Source organism: Gymnoscopelus microlampas (assembly GCF_963454915.1).
Source record: "Gymnoscopelus microlampas genome assembly, chromosome: 3".
NCBI classification, from domain to species: Eukaryota; Metazoa; Chordata; class Actinopteri; order Myctophiformes; family Myctophidae; genus Gymnoscopelus; species Gymnoscopelus microlampas.
This window is the reverse complement of record NC_139940.1, coordinates 40,985,268-41,003,535: the sequence shown is the minus strand read 5'-3', so window position 1 is coordinate 41,003,535 and position 18,268 is coordinate 40,985,268. Positions and strand designations below refer to the sequence as shown.

General features: G+C 42.7%; 1 protein-coding gene across 1 annotated transcript in view; it reads right to left on the bottom strand.

Annotated features, from left to right (window-relative positions):
• Nucleotides 1-34: 34 nt before the first annotated feature.
• The window catches only part of snap91a (synaptosome associated protein 91a), a gene marked incomplete at both ends in the record, with an annotated part of 44,015 nt that continues 25,781 nt past the window's right edge, over nt 35-18,268 (bottom strand). Inside the window, 8 exons of the mRNA XM_084052882.1 lie at nt 35-100; nt 4,256-4,297; nt 4,377-4,483; nt 4,605-4,716; nt 5,220-5,313; nt 5,866-5,968; nt 6,575-6,650; nt 11,031-11,173. Coding sequence (XP_083909008.1) covers nt 35-100; nt 4,256-4,297; nt 4,377-4,483; nt 4,605-4,716; nt 5,220-5,313; nt 5,866-5,968; nt 6,575-6,650; nt 11,031-11,173 — 743 coding nt within the window. The remainder of the gene's footprint in view (nt 101-4,255; nt 4,298-4,376; nt 4,484-4,604; nt 4,717-5,219; nt 5,314-5,865; nt 5,969-6,574; nt 6,651-11,030; nt 11,174-18,268) is intronic.

Below are 18,268 nucleotides of genomic sequence, written 5' to 3'. Positions count from 1 at the left end.
CAAGTAACACGCCACAAAACAGACAGCTGACAACTTACGGCTTCTTCCCCTCCAGTGTGTTGAGGTGGGTTTCCAGGGACTCCAGAAGGCTCTCTGGGGCCTGAGGAATGAGGATTCATACAGAGATGAGGTAGCTATACTACAGGAGCCAGAGGTCAGAGAGAGAGAGATGTTGGGTATATGGCCATAGAGGTTTAGAATGTTGAGTATGCTTCAGCTAAACATAATGGAACCGGTCTGACCACACACAGAAATCATGTATTTGCCATGTACATGGTCCATGTATTCAGTAGGCAACTGTATTGCAGACTGCAATACCATGGAACAAGTGTGTGTTTGACAGGAAATATTTGATGTTTATGGAGGGTCACTGATTCCATGAAATGCTGAGGGGTGGTTAGTACTGTATGTTCACAGGGATTAGCACTATAGGACAGGTCACAGGTAGACAGGTGGAAGTATCTGTAGAGATGGTAAGAGAACTTGATATGATCCACACAGCAGTTGGAAACACACGCACGCACGCACGCACGCACGCACGCACGCACGCACGCACGCACGCACGCACGCACGCACGCACGCACGCACGCACGCACGCACGCACGCACGCACGCACACACACACACACACACACACACACACACACACACACACACACACACAAACATCCATACGGACAGCAGTTTAATCCACTAACACTTTTGAGTTTCAATCTTCATGCAAAGTTCATACTGTAGATCAATGCTCCAGGTACCCACAATGCATCACTGCATGCTAAATAGAACATCCTCGTCAATAAACATGCAAGCAGGAAGGATAGTACACCTGTTATCAAGCAAGCCAAACATGTGAGATAAATAACTGAATACAGTAAGTCTCTTTGTCTCTTTCCTCCCTCTATAAATGTCCCCACTCCTCTTACTACGTCTAAATTCTCTTTAAAAGAAATACATCTCACTACTTTATGTTCTTGGCCATCTAATAAATGAGACCAGAAGGCCTTGGAGCCCTATAAGATGAAGTAAAGAAATAAATACAGGAAACAAAACATATTTTTGTCACCAAGAAGAAAAATGGGAACAGAGGTAATCGAAAGCCTGACTCCTCCACTATAAGAATGACCCATGTTTTTGTCGCAGAGGATCTGCAGCTGAGTCCACTCAATTACTTGTTGAGGAGAGCTGCCAAGCTTGGCAAGCAGCAGTTCTCTAGATAAGTGCTAGACAGCCCGCTGTGGAGAAGGTCAAAATAAGAGCTGTTGGAATGAACAAGTAACGACGTTACGATCATATTATCGGAACATGCAGCGCATTGCTTGATCACTCACTCTACTCCCATAGGACTTTAATCAACTTGACATAGATAGTGAATTACAAATAATTCTCTGTTATCTTTGCTTATTTAATCCATGTTGACAGAGGCAAGGGCACAAATTGCTCTCTCCACACAAGAGATAAAACCACCAAGCTGACTATCGTCAGGTAAATCCAGGGATTCCGGACATTTATAAGGTCTGCTCTGTACAACACACTAACACTAATTGTACTTTGTCACTCATGCATCTAATTTCTAAAGCCAGGACCTTCTAAGCCTTGCAGATTGTACTGTATCTTGATGATTTATGGTGTTTTCGGACTAATTTAGGGTGGTCACATGGTCACTTCTCTAAACACCGGAGGTGACTGTGTAACAACTCTCTCCTCCCGGACTGGTACCAAGGAGAGCCTTCTGGCAGAACACATAGCCCAAAATATTTGCCCCTCTCCCTGAAAAAAAACCTAAACAAAATATATGTTTTGCCGGAAAGGGTTTGACAAAATAGGTTATGGTTAAATGCTGTCTGGGATTTACATTTCTTCCACTTTTCTTAAGGGTGGTACAGTACACAGGCAAAGCACCTCTGATAAAATGTGACATCTGAAGAGAACACAACGTTATACCTCAGTACACATGGCATACTGTAGCATTGCATCCACATGCTCTCTCCCTCCACAGGGACTCATCAGCCTGATCAATAGCTATCCTATTGATCAAGCTGGCTAGCCTAGTTAGTATTGACCTAGCCTGAGCGTGCCAATTGAATGAACTGACAAAGCATAGCTTTTTGTGAAGAAGCTGAAATTCAAGCCAGTCATGTACCTGTCCTAGCACATGTCTGCACTAAGGCCTGAGATACAAAAATCCCTTGACAAGGGCTTAATTAATGACTTCAATGATTCTGGAGAACTGTTGGTGAGTGACCAACTCCATGTCAACTCCAAGGTCTAACACACCAGCTCTAAACAATGCACAATTGAATATGCTGAATCAAGTGTAACAGTGATGGGCTGTGGTAAAACCCTACACCAATAGCTCTCCAGCCACCTGTCAAGCATGATTTATGTTGGCAACGGCATGTAACGGCAGCATAGTGACATGCTGTCGATGCTTGTCATCATTACTGTCACATTGGAGAGTTGAGGGTTAACCCCAGACTCAGCTGTTGAGTTTCCATGACATCACAGTCTAGAAGCCTTGAGTGCTTAAAAGTGATAGGGGGTTTAACTTTGGAAGAAACTTGTGTTATACACTGTACAGTAGCTACCTGGGCATGACATGAGTCCAATTAGCGTCAATCATCTTTATCTATTGCTTCTGTGCTCTGTGATCGAAGTACTGCAACTACCGATTCCATTCATTATCATTAGCAAAACAAGTCTGAAATTCACAATTCTAGCACTAAATCGAATGCATACAAAGCGGATTCTGCCAATACATGATACGACAAGTCCTCGTACTTATTTGGGGGAAAGTGAAATGGTTGTATTCATGTTATACTATCCTAACACACCATATATTAGAAGAATCTGCTTTGTTTGCATACATTTATGTGCTGAAAGCGTGATTTTTGAGACCCGTTTCACCATTCAGTGAGAACACTTACAAAGCACACAAGCAAAATAAACGATCGACAATGTTTGGACCTATATAGTCCAAGGTTCTACCAAAGTTCAACATCAATCATCATTCATTAAATTATACCTACTTTATCACCTAGAGATGCCCACCAGTCTGATTCCAAATGGGTCTCAGTCTAAATACTAGACCAGGGTAAACAATCCATAGAACGTTTTGTTACCTGGCAAGCATGGCAGGTGATTGAGGTTTACCACACAGTACAGCATATTGAGTGGCCGAAAGTAAACACTGGGAAATCTATTTTCAACCTACCTGGCACTGCACTGAAGTACTGATTGTTTAACCCTGGTCTGCTCAGGACAGAAGAAGCCAGCTGATGTTGCAATTCCTCAAGGATAATTTTATACTTCAACCAACCATGTCACTCGACAAATATAATTGTAAAGAATTATCTATTCTGATGTGTTTAAATGCCTTTTGTCTTTAAATATTGTTTTATGCCTTACATACCACCTTGAATTGCCTTTGTGGATGAAATGTACAATACAAATAAACTTTCCATGCCTCACGCCACATACTGTACGTTTTTCAGTTGAAAATCTGTTACTTTCGTCGAGTGACATGGTCGTTCTCAGTAGTTTAAATTGGCCCTTCCAAATGCCATGGAAACTCCACAGTGCTGTTACAGTAGAATATTCTGTGGTGATAAGATATGATTGTTGAGCTAAAACCACGTTTAGCTCAGACCCCACAGCAGGTCTGTCAGCAGCATTGCTCAGCGTTGCAGCTTCGTCCAGTCTGTTCTTTCAGTCACATCTTCACCAGCGCCTCTGCTGTCTGTCTGTCTGTCTGTCTGTCTGCAGTGTGTCTCACTGTGCAGTGTGGTTCAAGTCAATGCATTCAACAGAGTTCAAAAGTTCATCTTTCCTAGGCTGTTTTTGCTCCCTGAAGCTAGCTCTGTGCACTACACACTACTCACACTCTCAGCCTTTATGATCATTCTGCATCTCTGCAAGTAAGAAGAGAGGGTGGGGGGGCACAGGGCCTGTCAATAATCAGGGTACCACAGCTCATTGGCTGTATGGAGAATGGAATTTACACATGGGACAGTGATGGCAAAAGCCCCTTCCTTAAAAACAACCACAAGTGAAAGACGTTGCTGTCCATGAATATCTGTTATTTGCACTGCAGGAGAAGACGTTAATTGGAGATTTAGACAGGGTCCAAAATACATGCAACACAGTTAGAATAACACCACATGCTCTGTTAGTAAGGAAGCTATAGTTAAGTACTTCACAGGCTAAATATTCAACTTAACAGAAAATAAAGAAGACATGAACATGCAAATTAGTCTTACCTGGGTAAGCTCAGGTATGTCATTTTTGTCAATTCCCACTTGCTGTAAAAGAAAATGAACTTTTCAATGGGCATTCAAGGCATAATCAACAGTCAATCAGTGTGTACAGTCGACAACCTACCTCAGCGATTTTAAAGAACTCAGAAACCCTGGTCATTCGTGTAAGGAATCTCTTGTAGATCTCCAGGCCGTCTTTGCATTGGCTTCTCTTCATCTGGAAAAATTTCTCTGGAAAACAGATATTTTGGACTGAATTCAATTCACTGTCAAGATGGCGTTGCACCTCTAGGGCACTGCACCTTTACTCAGCAAGAAAGAATATTGGCATGTTTGAGTAGATATTGTATACCTAGTAAATTGATGATGCCGTCATTGTAGCAAGCATATAACTTGATCAGATCTTTGAAGAGTAGGAGAAAGCAGGCATTGATCACCGCATTGTTAAGATCTTGTGGATGAACCTAAGAGAGGGGTCAATAAGAGATATGTCAAATCACTGTTGTCTCTCAACATGGGGTCTGCAGACCCCCAGGGGTCCTCAAGGGGGTTCCAGGGGGTCCCCAGCTAAATGGTTGATAATTAGTAACCCTTTCAAGTCAGTAACTCTGAGATCTACACTCTCACATTTGTTTACTCTTCGTATACCGTATCAAACTTGGGGTCCTTGATATTAAAAAGGTTGAGAATCACGAGTCAAAGAAATAAAACCTAACAAGAGCGTATAGAATCATTTACATGCAGAGAGTTTTTGTGAAGAACACATCACAGATGGGAGTACGAGCAATTCCTGAAGCTATTGTTGTGATAATGGTACGACTAACATTTCATCATAGAATTCTGATAAGCACTTTTTCACAACCAGATGGCATTTTTCGCTGAAAGCAGTGAATTCAGTCAACAGCTAATGGAGTCAAATGGCAAAGTGACTATTATTGGCATGGGTGGGCAATGCATCCCTTATTACCTCAAACTCTAGCAGCGCATCTATCTGGCTCTGCAGGGTTGGCATCCCTTTCATCAGTTTCTCCACTGACATGGTCCTCATCACGCCATCAGCTCTGATGTAAGAGAGAGAGAGAGAGAGTATTATAACAGTTGTAATGGTTCCAGCATGGTCCCAGTAAAGTGGCCGATGCAGTATATTGTCAACCAGTGAACAACTCTTTGACCCCTTCTTGTCGTGCACAGCAGCACCTATCTACCCATCTGCTATCTGTATGTGTGTATTTGAACTGCCACCCCGGTGCGGATATCAGTGACCTTCTGTCCGTCGGGTAAATGGAGCTGTCAGAGTTGCATGCACGAGTAGCTTGCTCTGTATTCAGGTCCCTGTTCTGCTTGAGCGCAGCCATGGACGGACCCTGGCCTGAGACAGACTGGTTCCTATCTCAGGCCCTCCCACGCACTGTCAAGCACCCGAGAATTGTGCTCCATCCAAAGGGATGTCAAGGGTTTGTAGGAGATGCCAAATACTAATAGGTGCTGTATTATGAACAAGACAACCTACACTATGCTCAATGTTATACTTTTCATACCTAAAATCAATAAACGTGATCAAATGATAAACACAGCAAAGGGGGTGTGTTTGTAGAAAAAAAGAAAGAGTGTACCCTTTCTTGACTCTGCCAAAGTCGAAAGCCATCTGTCTGTAGGCGAATGCCTTCTCGTTGAGATAACGGCTGTAGCGTCTGATAAATGTGGACATGTCGTAGCCTGAGGGAGACAACCACACACACACACACACGCGTGTGGACACGCACACACGCACGCACGCGCACGCACACACACACACACACACACACACACACACACACACACACACACACACACACACACACACACACACACACACACACACACACACACACACACACACACACACGCACACACACACGCACACACACACGCACACACACACACACACACACACACCAAAGTCACCCCAGTGTTACTCAAACAATGTCCTGCTGAGGACATTTTTCATCAGCAGGACGATGAAATCCATTTACATCACCATGGGAGACTACACTCAACACCGCAGAGATGAGTTTAATGAGCCCAGTAGACAGCTCGTATCCCCCACCCGAGGTGAGTTAATAAACACTGCCACGGATGGAGATGTGTTGAGATCAGAGGAGGAGCTAGCTACGATTGATTGGATGAACGTAGGAGGGATTAGAAGTGTGAACACATAGTTAATTCAAGAGAAGAACGGTCTGGAATTGAAAAGGGTATTAGAAGATGTACATGTGCAGTGATCATAAGGGGAAATTATGTGGTTGAGGTGTTCAAGACATGCAGCAATGAAGTGCTACTCACCATGGGAGCCAGTTTTGTCCAGAAAGTTACTGAGGTTGAAGAGAGTGTTTCTGGAGGCCAGGAACTGAATGAACCTCTGCAGAAGAAGACACACACACATCAAGTATGCATACAGGTTGAAGGGAAAGGTCGAGTCTCAGTTAGCAAGAGCAAGAGTGTAATTAATGGTGAGCCGTTAATGGTGAGAAATAAACCCAGACAGGGTGATAAGACCCAGACACAAAGCGGAGGGGTCTTTCTCACACTAAAGGAGTTTATTTCTAAACAATGACCAGCTCACCGTTAACTATCCCACTTATTGCACGGCTACTTATTAAAGATAGATTAATAATAAATGTATAGATTGACACAAAATGATTTGATTGATTTTATAAGGATTTAATTGCTTACGGCAAAACAAAATAGTCAATTAGATTATGCTAGGGCAGCTCGCAAATCTCCGGTAGGAAGTTATGATCAAGTATGAATATTCTGTTACTGCTTGCTTCAAATGTTTTCAAAAACATTATTTGGCGTACTGTGCTGTAAAATGACATTGTGTTTGTTTACATGGCTGTCATGTTGAATAAACCGCAGATTGATTGATTGAGGCTTGCACTCTGTCCGTAGCAATGGTCTATTCTTCAAAACAGCAGTCTGCTATAGAGAAATAACAGACCACTGAATTCAGGGATTGACCAATCAGAATCGAGCAATCAACCAAACTGTGTAATAAATATTTCACATAAATAGTGTGTGTGTGTGTGTGTGTGTGTGTGTGTGTGTGTGTGTGTGTGTGTGTGTGTGTGTGTGTGTGTGTGTGTGTGTGTGTGTGTGTGTGACGTGCGTGGGTTGTACAAACAAAAAAACTCTCATAAATGGTAAAGACAGCATAGATTTCAAGGTACAAGTCAAACAAAACATGAAAATAAAACCTGCCATTAAAAAAGATTTCTCGAGAGTTGAGTTAAAAAACCTATACAGTCCATTCACTTTTCACAGAGTCTGTTTTCTCTGTGGCATGTGTGACAGAGAAATTTGGCTCACTGATGAGTGTCTTTTACAGTCTGACAATCACCTCAATTAATTACAGGTGTTCACTGCTACCCCAGCGCCACCTAGTGTCTCTCCCCACTCTCCACCTCCACACAGTGATTACATAAATAACACACAGTGATTACAGATATACAGATCTGTTTGAGGTGTAAAAGCTAAATCTCCAGTACATAACGTGGAAATCAGTGTCTCATCCCACCTGTTTCTTTAATTATTATTGTTAGAATTACCTTGGCCTTTACCTAACATAAAAGCAGCTTATTTGTGGCGTTTTTTAGCAGTTTTCATTAGAACTTCATGATGCTAAAAGCCCTAGCCAACATTAGCTTGTTTTCCAAAGTTAACAGCAATACTGGAGAAAACAGACTAATTCAAAATGTAAAGTGTCTCCTTTAAGAGACAGTAATAACCCACTATTCATATGCCAAATCAATATTGAAAATACGGCAAACCTACCAAAGGACAAAATGTGCACATGCTTTGGACCTTCACGATGATTAGACCTGCCTCTGTATTACACAATAATTACATTCTGGTGCCTTTTCATTGCTATCACACATGAACCTTTTATCAAAACCATCTGAAAGTACACAGATGTGACCTTTAAAATCTTTAATAATATCAACACGCTACAAAAACTGTATCAAAGCAGGACTTACAGATCAGATACAGTATGTGTCATGACTCATATTCGGTTTATATGAGAGAAAACGCCATCAACGGAGCAAAGCATCAGCCTTTGTGAATTACTGCAGTGTGCATGTGAGTCACATGGCAAGCATCAAACAGTACAACAGAATAATGACAAATGGATTCTCCCAGCAGGGATATTATACAGCCCAGCAAGAACAAGATTATTCCAAAGACTTTCCACTAGTACAACACACGCGTGTCACGCACACACACACACACACACACACACACACACACACACACACACAGGCACGTATGCATTGCACACATGCACATTCTCTCTCTCTCTCTCTCTCTCTCACACACACACACACACACACACACACACACACACACACACACACACACACACATACATTCATCAGCATGCATGGATGCATCCACTTGCACACACGCAGACTTCCATCCCACTTGTTCACTAGCTCTAGATTCAGGAGACAGCAGCCCAATTAAATGAGGTGAGAATCAGAATGAGAATCCCCTCTGGAGTAAAGGCGAGACTTCCTCCCTGCCTCCTTCTCTGTGTGTGTGTGTGTGTGTGTGTGTGTGTGTGTGTGTGTGTGTGTGTGTGTGTGTGTGTGTGTGTGTGTGTGTGTGTGTGTGTGTGTGTGTGTGTGTGTGTGTGTGTGTGTGTGTGTGTGTGTGTGTGTGTGTGTGTGTCTCTCTCTCTCTCTCTCTCTCTCTCTCTCTCTCTCTCTCTCTATCTCTCTGTCTCGCTCTCTCCATCAATCCACTCTAGCAGCAGCATCAGAAGTGGTACAGACATAACACTAATCCCCACACACCTGGCTCTATGCGAACATAATCCCCCACACCTGGTTCTATACAAACAGGACTCTAGGGAGACTGACATAAGGGGGAAGATGTAAATTAACCTGCCAATAGAGTACACAACACCCTCTGTACTGTACGGCTTGCCTGTATGCAGCCAGGGGCGGGGCTGTTCAAGAGCAAAATAGCTGCTAAAGACGACATCTGCTCTGTCAGACTTACCTCTGGTCGACCCCAGCAGGGCGTTTGAATTAATGCAATACTACATGTACTGTATTGTAATACATGTAAGAATGTATTTATGTTTTGTAAAGACTAAATCGTATTTTGATTGAGTCATTTTGGCAAATGACTGCGTCAAGTCTAAAAAGTAGTGGATCGAGGTACTTCTGTGGCCTAGTGGCAGCATGCACAAGACATGCACAAGACATTTGCCGCTGATCTGTCCAGTGGTTTGCAAGATTAACTCCGGACACAGACTGTATAGCCTATATATATATATATATAATGCATAAACAGTTTATACACGTGTGTACATACAGATAGGAAAAACAAACAATACCCTTTGTCACACACTGAAATATCCACAAATGCTAAAATGCATACACTCACAAATTTTCATCAGTATAATGTCAATCATCATTTGCATCAGTCAAGTTACATGTCCATCAGTGTGTCTGTGGGCGACCACTTTGCAATCAGCCCCCAGTGGGTTGAGATGTACCTGGTGTTGTGAGAGCTAATCTGTGTTTAAAGATGCCTCATCAGAGAGCCACAGTGTGTTACCAATGGCAACGTCAATAGACAGTTAGACACTGCAATTTGTGCCTGTGCCTCTGCACACAACAGGGGTTAATAGGATTATCACCTTATCTGAATCCCCAACCCCCAGCATCTGCCTGTCACAAACTGTCATCTCTGTCCTCTCTGCTCATCCGTCTTCATTTAATTCCAAATGATTGTTTGTGTCCTTTTCTTTCTGATTAGATTTTTTCTTTTTCTTTTTTTTAGAGATGTGTTGTTTATTATACTTATCACTGCTTCACAGTTTTGTTGTGCGATGACAATAAAGGAATTCTTATTCTTCTGTCTGATTCTCATTCTATTGAATGATCCTCTCCCCTTCCTCCTTTGTCTCAGATCAATACATCCTTTGTCTCTATCAAGTGGCAGTGATGTAGTGTGGTTAGTTGGCCGAGTGCTACAGACAACATCTGCTTATCTGTCAGAGTTACCTCTGTTTGACCCCAGCAGGGCACAGACACCCACACACTGGGTGGGTGAGTGGGTGTGGATGTGGGAATAGGCACAAAATGGTGAATGACTGCACTACATTCTATGACAAAAACACCATATTCTCAACTGATAAAGACAAAGTCAAATGATGGTGAGCTATCCCTGTTCAATCTTTAGCTATTAATAGTAAGTTACTTTGTGTGCAATTTGTGAATGAAGCTACACAAAACTCAGTGCAGTGTTCAGCGGTGTAGAGCTAAATTAGCCTTATTTGTTTATGTCCCTATTTTGAGCATGTCATTATGATCATACATTCTATGTGCTTAATTTATACACATTGTATGCATGGTGTTTTCGCAGCAAGAATTGCAGATCCACAAGCTCACAACTTGTCGCTCCGCGATGCATTGTGAGCTTATACTGTCAATCGGTCCCGACCCACAGGTTGAGAACCACAGAGATACTGTATATTATTTGCAGTGGTTACATTGAGTATACAGGTGGCAGTAAGAAGACCATGCGATAGATGCCCAAGACAAAATCAATGTTTTCAATTTTGCACACTCAGCATTCCTGTCACTCTCCAATAGGCTCTATGCACAGCAGCCATATTGGATAGAAATTAGGCCTCTTAGTACTTCCTTCCTTACATTCATAGGTGTGTCAGGCTTAAATTAAGTGTTTACCAGTGGAGTATGTGGAGTGTGTGCGTTCTGCTCACCTCGTTGCCGTGCACCATGAGGTGATGTGTGGTGAGCAGGGCCTTGAAGACCACCACCCAGCTGGCGTTGCCCGCACGCTCAAACAACGTGTCGGCCATCTGGGGGACGTTCACATTGGACTCCGCGGTAGCCTGGATCAGGACTGCGAAGGACAGGGAGAGGACCATGGAAATGTTAGATACTGTATATTATTAGCAGTGGTTACATTGAGTATACAGGTGGCAGTAAGACCATGCAATAGGTGCCCAAGATAAAATCTTGTTTTCAATTTTGCACACTAGTCACTCTCCGATAGGCACTATGCACAGCAGCCATATTGGATAGACATTGGGCCTCTTCCTTCGGTGTTACCAATGATACGAATGAAGGCTTCGTTCCTTCGTTCCTGGTCAAACAGAGTCAGGGTGCTGATATTGTGCATGTTGACTGAAATTGGGGTCCAGGGACCCTCATGGTTCCTTGAGGGGGTTCCAAATTGACCCTTACGGGTGTGTAACTCTGAGAGTGTACAAATGAACCCATAAGGATCCATTCGGTTCCAATTGTACACTCTCAGAGTTAAGGGGGGTCCTTGAAATTAAAAAGTCTGAGAACCACTGTGCTACACTAAACGGAACAGAGCCTTCATTAGTATCATTGGTAACGCCTGTGAAGGAAGTAAGGATATGGCTGCTGTGCATAGAGCCTTTTTGTCCAATATAATATTATCAAGGGCAATAACCATAAGTATAACTATAAAGATATAGTTTTAAAATCCGTCTGGAGGATGGCAGAGTCTATATCACAACTATAACAAGACAATGGTGAACAATATAGTTATAGTTATACTGCTTGGTGTTTACGGACCTTTATTCTGACATACCATCTGAATATCGCTCTGGATTAAGAGCGTCTGCTAAATGCCAAAATGGTATGCCTAAATTGTACATAATAGGAGCATTTAATGATTTCTATGCATTATCTTTACTAACAACTCTAATTTCAACTATGAAATGGTATAGGGTGATTATAAGCCTTGAGTCACGGCAGTCTGGTCTGTGTCATAGTGACTACTGATTTTGTAGCCAATCACAACTCCTCCTAGAATCAGCAGATGAAGTGTGGAACATTCTCAGCCATGTTGCAGAGGGAGAGATAACGAGAGAGAGAGAGAGAGATAGATGGAGAGAGAGAGAGAAAGAGCCAGAGAGGGAGAGAGACGGAGAGAGAGACGGAGAAAGAGAGAGAGACGGAGAGATGGGGAAAGAGAGAGAAAGAGACAGAGGGAGACAGAGGGAGAGAGAGAAAGAGAGAGAGAGAGAGAGAGAGAGAGAGGGGGAGAGAGAGAGAGAGAGAGAGAGAGAGAGAGAGAGAGCGAGAGAGAGAGAGAGAGAGAGAGAGAGAGAGAAAGGGTAATGGACACACACACACAACAGTGAAAGCTGAGGCAGACTGACAAGAGAGAAAGACAGAGGTGGAGACAGACAAAGAAAAGAGTCAGACACACATTGTCAGACAGAGTGAAAGCACGACGGAAATAGAAAGATCATGACGGATAGATTCTAAGGTTGATACTTGGCAGAAGGAGGAGAGAGGATCCTCAAGCCATTTCCCCTCCTTCTCAAACCCTGCCATCATCATCAGATAGCAGCATTGACTCTGTGAAGGAAAGCTATTTCCTAGCAGATGGAGGGTGTGTGTGTGTGTGTGTGTGTGTGTGTGTGTGTGTGTGTGTGTGTGTGTGTGTGTGTGTGTGTGTGTGTGTGTGTGTGTGTGTGTGTGTGCGTGCGTGCGTGCGTGCGTGCGTGCGTGTGTGTGTGTGTACAACTTGTCTGTCAATCTGTCTGTTCATACATCTGTTTATGTGTACAGTATGTGGGGAAGCTGTAAATCCTTGAATCAGCAGTGCAGGCAATAAAGCAATTTGCTAGCAAGCCCTGGGATTCAATAGATAGTGTCATAAATCCATATTATGACTGATATACAGTACAGTACATAACTGATATTTGTCTTCATTCACTGCTAATAAACAGAAGCAAAACAGAGAGGCCCAGTAGGGGTGCAACATTTATTCAAACTAATCAATGTATTATTATTATTTTTTTTTTAAATAATCGTTAATCCTGTTGATATATATATTAAAAAAAGTAAGCGTGCTTCTAGATTATTCTATTAATGGAAAAAATAATATTCATTAAGATAATCGATAGTTGCAGCCCTAATGAACAGACACAAAAACAGAGAGGCCCGGTATTGAATTCTCTCCACTGCGGATTAATATAGACTATCATTACCAATACACCTCACGTCCAGAACCATCGGTCATTCAATTCATACTGATCCACTCCTCCCCAGGCGCACATCCATTTCAGGGGCAAGTGGTGATGGATGGGTTTTGTGAAAGCTTTTTTTTTCTCTCTTTTCGTTTGGAGCACACGGCAGTGAGAGAAAAGGGAACGACGGAGGGATGAATAATGTGGGAGAGAGAGAATGTGCCATGGTCAGTCACTGTGCTGCTGTGTGTTAGTCATGTAAAAATGATGTGCTTTGGCTCCCAGCTGCGCTAACGGCTTCCGCTATCGTGCTATCATCATCATAGACCGGTGGGATTTCTGAAATATGTGATTGTTAGAGGCATTTGGGGGTAAAAGTCGGGAACCAGGCCATTTTACATAATTCAAGGGTGCTGAATCAGAAAAACACGGTTCCCAAGCAAAATTCTTAGTGCTTAACCTCCTAATTTGCATATCAAAATGGCTGCCGATTTTGAAGTATTTCTTAAACAACTCTATAACAAAGCAAGCAAATCTGACAAATAAAGTGTATATATTTATGTTCTGAGGGTCATACAATGTGTGGAAGATATTTGTAATGTAATAAATGTAAATAAATATGCAAATTAGAGGCCACCATTACATAAAATGATGTACCGTAGTACTCAAACGGTGCAAAAGGTGCATCCCCCTTATTTTGTTCCTAATTATCTGTATTTTTGCCATCCTTAGGACATCTAAAATACATACTTTTTCCCCATGCTAAATGTTTAGTTTTTGACCTTCTAATCTGCATATTTGAATGGCTGCCAAATTGGCAAATTCGCACCTTTATCTTCAATAACTCTGTGGCCAGGCAAGCAAAATTGACAAATGAAGTGTCTATATACATTTTCTACAATGTGAGTAAAGAATTTGTAAGTAATATAATATGATAATATAATATAATATAATAATCAGCCTACTCCGAAATATGCAAAATAGCGGCCCCCATAACAGATAACGGTTTAGTACTCTAAAGATACTGTATTGGCCATTGTTGAACGAAAGTCTAGACACTAGACCACATTCATACAAGGAGGTTGATCATCACTCCGTTGCTGACATGCACACATGGCTGTGCATCGTAACCCAGATTTCCGGCATTTGCAACGACGTGTTGTGCATTGCTTATGGCATGCACATGAAATCATTTCTATAGGCTATACTAGCATGGAACAGGTTGGACTAGGCTAGAGTAGGTTGTACTAGACTCTAATACTCTCTATTAGGCTTTACTAGTCCCTTGTCAGCCCTGTAGATACTCAGACCATAGGGACTAACCACTGTGTACACAGGCCATAGCTTGTGTGTGCACGAGCAATAGTTTTGCATGAACCTTTGTAGACCATAGTACAGATCTGCCTTGTACAGCCTAATATAGCCTAGTACAGCCTAGCAAAGCCTACTAGAGATTAAAAAATCACACCCTGTGTGAAGGTAGCGGCGCCTTTGATACATTTTGTCATTGATATGTGTTTATAATGTGTTTATAGCCATGTGTCGCGTGAAGCTTGACCAATCACTTTGTTGACGCACCTGACCAATCAGAACGTTGACGCACACGGACAAAGTCAGGTATAGAGCGGCTAGAGCCGCTAAAAAGCCTATTAGAGACCAGTAGAGTCTAGTACTGTACAGCCTAGTACATCCAAGACTAGTCCAGCCTTTTGGGAGAACAGACTAGGGGAGGGTGGTATAGGCTATACTAGCATGGAACAGGCCGGACTAGGCTAGACTAGGTTGTAATAGGCTGTACTAGACTCTAATAGGCTCTATTAGGCTGTACTAGGCTCTTGTCCGCCCTGTAGATCCTCAACCCATAGGGACTAACCACTGTGTACACGGGCAATAGCTTGTGTGTGCACAAGAAATAGTTTTGCATGAACATATGTAGGCCAAAGTAAAGTACTGCCTTCTATAGCCTAATAGAGCCCAGTAAAGCCTAGCAACGGCTGCTAGAGCTGAAAGCAGACCATTAGAGCCCAGCAGAGACTAGTACAGTAAAACCTAGTACACCCAGGTCTAGCCTAGTCCAGCCTGGTGGGAGAACATAATAGGGGAGGGGGTACCAGGCTATGCTAGGACTGATAAGGCTGGACTAGGATAGATGAGGCTGTACTAGGCTGTACTAGACTCTAATAGGCTATATTAGGCTGTACTATGCTCTTGTCAGCCCTGTAGATCCTCAACCCATAGGGACTAACCACTGTGTACACGGGCAATAGCTTGTGTGTGCACGAGCAATAGTTTTGCATGAACCTTTGTAGACCATAGTACAGATCTGCCTTGCACAGCCTAATAGAGCCTAGTACAGCCTAGCACAGCCTACTAGAGCTTAAAACAGCCTATTATAGACCAGTAGAGTCTAGTATAGTACAACCTACAGTAGTACACCCATGACTAGTCCAGCCTTTTGGGAGAACAGAATAGGGGAGGGGGTACAAGGCTATGCTAGGACTGATAAGGCTGGACTAGGATAGATTAGGATGTACTAGACTATACTAGGCTCTATTAGGCTGTGCTAGGCTCTTGTCAGCCCTGTAGATACTCAGACCATTGGGACTAACCACTGTGAACACGGGCAATAGCTTGTGTGTGCACGATCAATAGTTTTGCATGAACCTTTGTAGACCATAGTACAGATCTGCCTTGTACAGCCTAATATAGCATTGTACAGACCAGCACAGCCTACTGGAATTTAAAACAGTCTATTAGAGACCAGTAGAGACTACAACATCAAAGCCTAGTACACCCAGGTCTAGCCTAGTCCAGCCTTTTGATGGAACAGACTAGGGGACGGCGATATAGGCTATACTAGCATGGAACAGACTGGACTAGTTAAGACTAGGTTGTACTAGGCTCTATTACGTTGAACTAGGCTGTGCTAGTCCCTTGTCAGCCCTGTAGATACTCAGACCATTGGGATTAACCACTGTGTACACGGGCAATAGTTTGTGTGTGCACCACCAATAGTTATAATTAATAATTTGCATGAACATGTGTAGGCCAAAGTAAAGTACTGCCTTCTATAGCCTAATAAAGCCAAGTACAGCCTAGCAAAGCCTGCTAGAGCTGAAAACAGACTATTAGAGCCCAGCAGAGTCTAGTACAGTAAAGCCTAGTACACCCAGGTCTAGCCTAGTCCTAGGACTAGGCAGTAATAGGCTGGACTAGGCTGTACTAGGCAGGGCCCATCGGGGGTGGGGGGGGGGACACAAGCCTGTATGGCAATCAACTGAAAAGTTAGGCTACATAGCTTAAACAATTTCAGCCTTTCCCTGTTGGCCGTCTAAGCACATCTAGGAAGTTTCATAGGTTTTCGATGCTGGGAATTGGAGTTATGGCTGTTTAAAGCCCAGCCAATAGGAACACAGAGGGGCGGGGCTTAATACATTTCAGCTAGTCCCTGTTGGCCGTCTAAGTGTACCTATAGCCATCCCCATCCCACTCTATATAGTTGTGTTGAAAGTAGTTTGTGTTCAGTTATCAGTACCAGTTCTGTGGCTCTAACTCATTCTGGGGGTGAGTTATACATGGGGGCAATTTATTTTTTGGTCATCAGGGGCCAAATGTACCAGGATTTTTCCATGATCTAAATATGTATTTTAGATGTCTTAAGGATGGTAAAAATACAGATAAGTAGAAATAAAATAAAATAAGGGGGATGCGGATGAATCACTTTAAGTATGAAACCGTTTTCTGTAATAGTGGCCTCTAATTTGCATATTTATTTACATTATTTACATTTATTTACATATATTACATTATAAATGCCTTCCACACATTGTCTGACCCTCAGAATATAAATATATACACTTTATTTGTCAGATTTGATTGCTTTGTTATAGAGTTATTTAAGAAATACTTCAAAATCGGCAGCCATTTTGATATGCAAATTAGGAGGTTAAGCACTAAGAATTTTGCTTGGGAACCGTGTTTTTCTGATTCAGCACCCTTGAATTATGTAAAATGGCCTTGTTCCCAACTTTTACCCCCAAATGCCTCTAACCTCCTTATAGAAGGCCTTTTTTCTGAAATCCCTCCTGTCTATCATGTAGCACTGATCGCAGCTTCCAGCACAAGTGCACGTGTTAACACTCACAATTTTACAGTGTGAGCTTTCTCTCCTCTCTCTACCTCCTTCTCTTGTCTCCCGCCGTGATAATTCGACTATGTGTCAGACGATGCGAGACACACAACACAACACATCTCAACACAAAACTCCAGCAGGGAGATGCATAATCACAAATCACGTCAGGATCATGTCAGAATAATCTCACTCCGGTGAGAGAGCAGCAACATGACATGGATAGAATGGATAGAGAGAAGGGGGGGGGGGGGGGGGGGGGGGTACAGAGAGAGAGTCTCAGGTCTTGTTGAAATGCTGAGCAACACTCGGCAGGAACTCCTGACTCACAGCCTTCCACCTTCACTTCTTTTCAATAATAGATGTCTCTCTTTCTCACACACACACACACACACACACACACACACACACACACACACACACACACACACACACACACACACACACACACACACACAGGCATGAATTGGCTAACGAAGCCTCTAAAATGTATTCTATACAGTATGTCACAGTTATCGTCTTTAAGAACAACCCAGTACACAAAGATCACGTGTGCTGAGAGTAGTGTTTTGGAAAACGTCAACATGCACCAGACACAAGGCTATGACATTCTACATGGTATCTAGTAGGCCTATCCCCAAATGAAAACAAAATATACTACATAATGCTGTCTCTCTCTGTTTGGCAGTTGTGTTCTTGAATCACTGAGCTATTTCCCTTTGGAAAAAGGCTGTCAAATACGCTCATTCCAATGGGATTCTCTTCAGCAGGGTGTGATTACGTAATGATGTCTGTCTGTCTGTTTCTCTGTCTGATGTGGTTATGTGGTCCATTGGTTATGTGTCCAGAATATAGA